This window comes from Gracilinanus agilis, chromosome 3 (genome assembly GCF_016433145.1).
Source record: "Gracilinanus agilis isolate LMUSP501 chromosome 3, AgileGrace, whole genome shotgun sequence".
NCBI classification, from domain to species: Eukaryota; Metazoa; Chordata; class Mammalia; order Didelphimorphia; family Didelphidae; genus Gracilinanus; species Gracilinanus agilis.
The window spans coordinates 655718183-655726584 of NC_058132.1; the positions used below are offsets into that span (position 1 = coordinate 655718183).

The 8402-nt window shown below is 44.4% G+C and overlaps 1 protein-coding gene across 1 annotated transcript in view; it reads left to right on the top strand.

The window, feature by feature from the left end:
• The window catches only part of LOC123242037 (TCDD inducible poly(ADP-ribose) polymerase), a 13846-nt gene extending 6424 nt beyond the window's left edge, over window positions 1-7422 (top strand). Inside the window, exon 3 of the mRNA XM_044669531.1 lies at window positions 6390-7422. Coding sequence (XP_044525466.1) covers window positions 6390-6590 — 201 coding nt within the window. The 3' untranslated portion in view covers window positions 6591-7422. The remainder of the gene's footprint in view (window positions 1-6389) is intronic.
• The last annotated feature ends 980 nt before the right edge of the window (window positions 7423-8402 follow it).

The following is an 8402-nucleotide window of genomic DNA, read 5'->3' on the forward strand; positions in this document are numbered from 1 at the left end:
CCCATTGCCTACTGGTTGTGGCCCTATGCTCCTAGAATGGAGTCCCAGGATAAAAAAAAAAATATATATATATATATATATATATATATATATATATATATGCCAGGTACTAGCTTTACAAATTTGGGAGTACAAATATGGTGGGTGGGTGGTGGGGCCAGGAGATAATCTTTGCCTTCAAGGAGCTCACAATCTAAAGGGCGGAGGAGGGGGAGAGTAAGGTAGCCAGTGTGGGGCCCTGGTGGAGAAGTCCTGACCTGGTGCTTCCAGGTGAGAAATGAGCTCCCTCCTGAAAGGCAGGGTTTGGAGTTCAAGGCCCCACCTTGCAGAGAGGCCGAGGGAGTGATGAGGTGTAGAGTACCCAAGAGACTAAATGAAGGGTGATGAAGTCACTGCTGCAATTAGCATGTCATCATTACTCATCATTGATCTTAAGATTAAGAGGTGGCACTTTGTGTCTTTAAACAAAAAATGCAGCAACAAATAAAGCCCCCCAGGGTTTCCCATGAAGCCACCTTGAGATGGAAGTAAGGCTGTGACAGAAGCTAGAGCTTTGCTAAACAGAAATTCATCCTCTCCTAAGTATATCGTGTTATGGTTCCCTTTGTTGGTCTAATCAGGATTTTCCTGGGGATCTTAGGATTTGAAAAAGCAATCATGTTTCTTTTTCTGTGAAGAAAGCGGTAATAAGGTGGGAAAAATCACTTCCTTTTGAGGTTGTTTTTTTTTTAAAGCTCTCTGCAGCAAACAACTATGTTCTTTCCACATTCAACCAGGGTCCACATGAGCTAGCAGTTCCTGAATTGGTGTGACTAGAGTGATTAATTAAAAAAAAAAAAATCCAACCCAACCCTCCAAGCCTCTGTAATCCTTCCATCTCCCGATTGGCACATGAGGCAGTGACCTTTCCCCATCACCCTGGCGAAGCACATTTCCAGGCTGGTGAGTGCTTTGAGCATCCGAGGACGCCGAGTTTCTATTTAGACTGGCCAGGAAGAAACTTCTCAAGGTCATTGTTGAACATATTACATTCTCTTACCCTGAGTCAAGTGAAAGAGAGGAAGAAAAGCAGTTTGATCCCAGAAAAAGGCAGGAACTAGCCCGAGGTCAGCGAGTCACTGTATGGTGTATTCTTTCTTAAAGGCTGTTCCGGGCTAAAGTACAGAAGCCGACCTTTGAGCAGCTCAGACGGAGTTCCTTACAAAGCTGGCTCAGGAGGTGCTGGCTTTTTAGAAGAGTCTTAATGGGGATTATGTGTATTATAGACTTGGGCAACAGACATCCTGGATCTGTACGGATGTCTTTAGGTCGCTGTTTGTGTACATATCAGTATGTGTGTGTGTGTATATATAGTATGTATATATCTATAGAGCTAGGTAGATGGACAGATGGATAGACAGATAAGATAGACAGATAGCTAGATGGATGGATAGATAAATAGATGGATGAATGGATGGACAGATAGCTAAATGGATAAATAGATGGATGAATGGATAGATAGATGGATGGATGAGATAGATGGTAGATAGATAGACAGGTGGACAGATGGACAGATAGATGGAAAGATGAATAGATGGATGAATGGATGGACAGATGGACAGATAGCTAGATGGATGGATAGATAAATAGATGGATGAATGGATAGATAGACAGATGGTAGATAGATAGACAGGTGGACAGATGGATAGATGAATAGATGGATGAATGGATGGATAGACAGGTGGACAGATGGATAGATGGATGGATGGATGGATGGATAGACAGACAGAGAGACAGACCTGAGAGCCAAGCAGACCTATTCCAGTTATGTGACTTGGACAAGTCACAATACCCCAGGCAGCTCTCTAACCCTCTAAGTTGTTGAGCAGGTGCTGGTGTTCAAAGGAAGGTTTCCTATTAGGGGAGTTCCCTGCACTGATCCCATATCCTGACCAAAGGAAAAAAAACCCAAGTGTGCTTCCTAGGCACAATGTGGGTATTTTTCATCATCATCATCATCATCATCATCATCATCATCATCATGAATAGCCCTTCCCCTCGATGGCAGCATCGATAGTCATAAAAATGGCTTATTACTCATGAATGAATGGATGGATCTTGCCTAGAGTTCCCAAGTTGAAGCATCCCAAGTCTTCAGAGGGGGAAGTTGGCTTCCAAAATGAATCTTCTCCGGGATTGACCTATGGTCAATGCAACCTGGTTTCCCTTGTATTCCCAAGCGATGTTGGGTTTCCTAGCAACAAGATGCAGATAACGGCATTGCCGAGAGATTCGCAAACAAGCTGGAGCAGCCCAGTTCACATGGTTACCACATTATTTGGCTAAAGCTTATTAATCTCTTGTGGTCAGGCTTGTAAAGCTCGTCTATCTATGCAGATTGCATACAACCAGGAAGCAGCCCTTCTCAGCACTTTGTCTGCTGACTGGGGAAGGGCCAAGCAGGAGTCAGCTGCGAGGGTAACCAATGGGTGGTGGCTGTTTATGTCACTTGTTGATGTAGCATGGTAACTGGCTACCACACTCTCGGTATCCATAATATCTTCATTGTGTGCCGTTTCAAGAAAGTTCATCATTCCGGGCCCCTGGCAGAGAGGAGGATGGAGGCCAAACACTCCTGTTGCGGAAAAATGACCCCGTTCAGATTATGCCGATGGAATTTCTTACCCTCTCATTTTCCCAGTGGGTTTGCCCTTTCAGATATTATTTAACCCCAAAAGGCATGCGGCGCGTTAATTTTATTCCCGAGTATAAAATCAAACGACAAGGTGGTACTGGATGGCTGCCTAAAGTCCTTTCCAGGGCTTTGATTCTATGATTCTATGAGCACGTTCTCCGCAACAATTTAGCGCCTGCTGATTTAACTGGTTTGTCTTAAACAGAATGGTTTTTCCTGGTCCCTTTTTTCCAATTTGGCTTTGAGCCCGACTGATGAGATCGGAGTGTTTGCCACGGGCTTTCTTACACAGCTTTTGTACATCTGCAGACTTTTAATGCCAACATCAGCTGGACTCCAGTCCCGGGTCCAAACCTCTGCAGATCCAGTGCTGAGACTTCCTTTTGAACCCAGGCTAGGCCTTGGAGTTTTTCCAGATTGGGACCGAGCGCTCTTGGAAAAAAAAAACAACCGAATGTTTTGTTTGGGGACTGAGAGAAGGGATTCTCTGACAGTCTGAGGCTGGTTGTCAGTGGGAGGGAATAGTTTGATGGCAGAACTCAGCAGTTTTGAAAAGCCCCACACTAATCATGCGAGTATTGTTGTGGATAATTGGGATTGTTGGTGGAGGCTGTGCTAATGTGCTTTTCAGATCGGCCCCCGTTTGCCCTGCCCTCGGATTTCGAGGGAGCCGGAATGTTCTGGAAGTTGGGACCACTCGGCCAAAGGGGCAGCTTCCCACCTCTTCTCTGGAGGTCTCCTGACGGGGCCACGTGTGGCACGAAGAAAGGGAAACACCTAGCTTCAGTTAATAAAGCAGACCAGGGTTCTTTTCTTCCTTTGGAAGCCGAGCCAGCCATTGTTGACAAAAGAGGGAGTTGGACTTGCTTGAGGATTAAGCTCAGTGTTGTCAGATTCTCGGTTTCTGTGCAATTTCACTCACTTGGGTTGTTTCTACAAGTCTCGCTCATGTGACAGCACTATCAGATGACTTCACAGGCAGAGAGGAGAAATGTTAAGCCTCCACCGGATCCCACCTTCTTCAGGAAGCCTTCCAGTCCCTTCCTTCTGTTAATTATTTCCTATTTATCCCATAGAGAGCTTGCTTTGTACATGTGTGTTTGCCGATTGTCTCTCCCATTGCTCAAGGTCAGGGGCTGCCTTTTGCCTCCCTTTCGTATCTCGGGGCTAATTTATTAGCCCAGCCCTAGCACATAGTAGGTACTTAATTAATATTTATTGCTTGATTGATTGCGAATGAGGGTGGCGATCATTTTTTTTTAAGGCTTTCAGGGCATTTACTTTTCTATTAGTCTATAACGCAGTGCCTAGCACATAGTAGGTACTTAATTCATGTCTATTGCTTGATTGATTGCCAATGAGGGTGGTGATCATTTTTTTAAGGCTTTCAGGGCATTTACTGTTCTGTTAGTCTATAACACAGTGCCTAGCACATAGTAGGTACTTAATTCATGTTTATTGCTTGATTGCGAATGAGGGTGATGATCATTTTTTTTAAGGCTTTTGGGGCATTTACTGTTCTATTAGTCTATAACCTATAGGCCTGTTTATCCTCCTTCCACCACCCACCACCTCCCCTCCCACAGACTCCTGCCAGTACTTCTGCTTTGCCCAAATCGTTAAATTAAACAAGTTAGCTCTGTGGTCTGCACAGCTGTGGCAATGTATGAGCTAACTCATTATGTGTTATTGATAACACTGGAGAGGAGCGAACAGCTGAAACTCACTCGCTGGGCCTTGTGACTTTTCGGTATTTCTTGAATATATACAGCTGGATGGGTTTGAATTTATTTTTAAAAATCCCTTGCTGGAGAGAAAGAAAGAGAAGAGAAGAGGGAGCTTCTGTAAGCAAGATGTGCATGAAGTGACTTTCCAAATGGGCCCGCCTGGTGCTGGAGAATAATGCACTCCAATGAATTTATTATTTGTACCTCTTTGTACAGCTATTTACATATGAAATAAAACTAATTGGCTTCTATGTCGACACATCCAGAGAAGTTCCTTGGCCTTGTGTAGAGCTATCACGCGAATCAACAGCAATTACTCCTTCGTTCCCTTTTCTCGTTTGTGTTTTTTTTTCCTTTTTTAATTTTCATCAATAAGTGAATTGGAGGTTTTTGGAAGAAGCAGCTGTCACCTGGCTCCAGGTTGAGGTCAGCTCGTTCATGGTAATCAGACCGACTTCCCAGAGGTAAAGATGGAGGTCGATTCCATCCGGAAGTTTCTTTTGGGGCATCTAGCATCGTCCGGGCACCGCTCTGTTGTCAACAGAATGCAAAGGGCAGGGAAGTGTCGTTAGAGAAACTCTGCTTTGTTGTGGGTCAATTGCCCCACAAAAGCCCTTGTCTGGTGCCTTCCTGTGGCATCCCAGTGACCCCGCGGCCCTCAGAAGTTATACCCGTGTGGCCAGTTCTACCAAGCCAGCAAGGATTCAGGTACGAGCCTGGCATTTGACTGTGTGGAGTTCAAACACCCAGCTGGCAAAGTCTGGAGATTCTTCTTCTGAGGCTGGCCGGGAGGTGATGACATTTTCAGACCGCAATTCAGGAAGATTATCTATTAATTTCTATCCACCAGACATTTATTCGCTCTCTTATAGGCCAGGCATTAGTGGTACAAAGACAAAACAATTCCTGTTCTCGGGGAAGCTTTTGGGAGGGGAGAGATGCTTCCCGAGTGGAGAATTAGGGATGGGTCTGGGGTTTCATGGGTCTCGGGAACTTGTGGACAGAGAAACTCGCTGTACCAGTCTAGGCCAGGCCCTTTTTACGAAACTTGCTGTCCCAGGGAATGGCCAGCAATAAGGAAGGGCGAAGTGATTTGCAGGTTCACCTAAGCCTGTTTGTGAAAGAGATAGGTCTTGAACTCAGATCTTCCTGGCTCCAGGACAGGCTCTGTTTCCATTAATGCCACACTGCTTCTCTTTGCTCTAAGTGAAGGTTAGGGGAGAGAGAGAGAAAGGAAGAAAGGAAAGGGGGGCAGGAGAAAGGAAGAGAGAGAAAGACAGAGAGAGAGAGAGGAAGAAAGGAAGGGGGGGAGAGAAAGGGAGAAAGAGAGAGAGAGGAAGNCCCAAGAAGCCTAAACAAAGAGACTCACGCTGACGGTCACCGCTTAAGAGCAGGCTAAGCAGCTAGCGGTTACCTGTGGTTCTCTGATCATTCCTGAGCCTCTTGGTGTGTCCTAACATCTGGGACGGTATTGTCGTGGAAGGGAAGCCCTGCCACTTTTGGACAGAGGACGTTAGACTCTCTCTCTGTCTGGTCTGTGCCCGCTTTACACACAGTAGAAATCATTTGGCATTAACATTGCTTTTTTTGGAAGATATCGTGGGTGAGTGGAAACCTGCCTCACTGAAGGGAACAGCCACTTTAAGGAGATCACTGCTCCACAGAAGGAGTTGGAGCAGTGGAAGTGTGGTAGAGTAGAAAGTAGGCTAGATTTGGAGTGAGAGGACCCAAGTTCAAATTCTGCTACTTATTAGCTATAGGATCAACTCTCTACATCTCCATTTCCTCATCTGTCAAATGGTGGGCTTTGACGTCCCTCCTCTCACTAAGCCGCCAGGTCTGTGTTCCTCTCTTCTTTTCTAAATGCTGCGACATTGGCAGCATGTGGCATTGACCGTGAGCTGGTGACGTGGGTGTTTGGCTTTGCTTTCTTTTGACTGTTTATTAATTTGTTTTCCTCTGGTCCATTTTGTTTTCTAATTGAACAGTCTATCGTTCAACAGTCTGTCATTCGACTGATAGAAGAGACCAGCTTCCGGGGACTGAGGGAGGTCCGCTTCTCGATGTTGCATCACCAGTACATTCTGAACATCAAGGATAACTACCAGCAAAGCATCTTCTCCCGAAGGATAATGAAAAAGAGACCCCTCCTGCGATCCTGTCTGGTGCTGATGCCTTATCTCCAGTAAGTAAGCCCAGAAAGTGCTCTTATTCCTCATCTGTGCATTTTCAGCCTCGTGCAGGAACTGCCCCCATAATGCTTTGGCTGTCCTTCATTAGCTAGGGAGCATCCTTCAGGGGGAAAGATTACTCTTCTGTCCACTGGAAAGTTGAAGCCAATAGTTGGCATTGATTAGATACTTTGGAGCCTGCTGGGCGGTTGCTTTATTTTTATAATAGCGTTAATACATGGCCTGATTCGATCACCACCACCGAGGAAGCATGCACTTTACACCAACTTTCTCCTTCGGCCCGATAAAGCAGATGCTAATGGTGCCTGTTTTTGTTGTTTGCTGGACCTAAGATCTCACTGAAGTAATGTTTGCTTCTATCAAAGCAAAACATTAACTATTCTGTATCTGATATTCTGAGACAGTTGCTTGGGGACCACTGAGAAGTCATGTGATGTATTCAGGGTCACACAACAGAGCTTGTGTGGGTCAGAAGTTGGACTTGAACTCAAACCTTCCCCCCTCCAAAGGTAGCTGTCTATTCTATGGGCCACATTGCTTCTTTCCATTTTGTAGGTAAGGAAATTAAGCTTCAGGGATAAGTGACTTGGCTGGCCTCACTATAATAGTAAGGGTTAGAAGGAAGGAAAACTCAATCCCAGACCATTATTGGTTACAAGTCCAATGCTATTTCTTTAAAACAAAACAGAAAACTTAGGTGTTGCATCATCTTGATTTCCCTTCCCTCTCTCCTTTTCCTATCAATCTAACCCTTTGTAAGAAAGGTTTTAGAAAAGAAAGATCCAAGAGGCAGCTGGGTAGGTAGCTCAGTGGACTGAGAGCCAGGCCTAGAGACAGGAGGTCCTGGGTTCAAATCTGGCCTCAGACACTTCCCAGCTACGTGACCCTGGGCAAGTCACTTGGCCCCCATTGCCTACCCTTACCACTCTTCTGCCTTGGAGCCAATACACAGTATTGACTCCAAGATGGAAGGTAAGGGTTTTAAAAAAAAAAAAAAGAAAAGAAAGACCCATCAAGCCATAAATTGAGTCTGACAGTATCTGTACATGATGCAATCAATCAATAAACAATAAACATTTATTAATCACCTGCTGTGTTCCTCTTTCCCAACTTCTGCAAAGAGAAGCAGAGAGCTGAATTTTCTCAACTCTTCTTTTCAACCAAACTTGGTCATTAAAATTATACAATTCTGCTGTCTTTTCACCTCTTTATTATTTGGATTTGAGTACCTGAATCCAAAATACTTCTGACTCACAGTAATTACCATAGTTTTCTGAGTAAATGTATTTCATGGGGCTTTTGTGAGCACTTATACATTGGGAAGAGTATGGATTTTGAAATCAGGGAACCTGGTTTTGAATTCTATCTTTACTACATCTTTACTGTGTTTCTGTGAGCTTAGGCAGTTTAGCCTTGCTGGAACTAAAGTCCTATAAAATGAAGTGATTGGCGTAGGTGGCCTCTAAAGTCCCTTCCTTAGTGTATCAAGGTAGAATACTGGATAGAGTGCGAAATCCTAAAATTACTCAGGAAATAAGTTACTAAATGACTAAAGAAAGAAAGAAAACCTGAGTTCAGATTTTATTTCAGATACTTACTAGCTAGGTGACTGACCCTGGACAACTCATTTAACCACTGTTTGCCTCAGTTTCCTCATCTATAAAATAGAGATAATAATAGCTTCTGGCTCCCAGGGCTATTGTGAGGACCCAAATGAGATGTTTTATGAGATGCTTTGGAAACCTTAGAGCACCCTCTAAATGTGAGCTGTTATTATTAAGGTGCCAGCTCTAACTCTATGATATTATG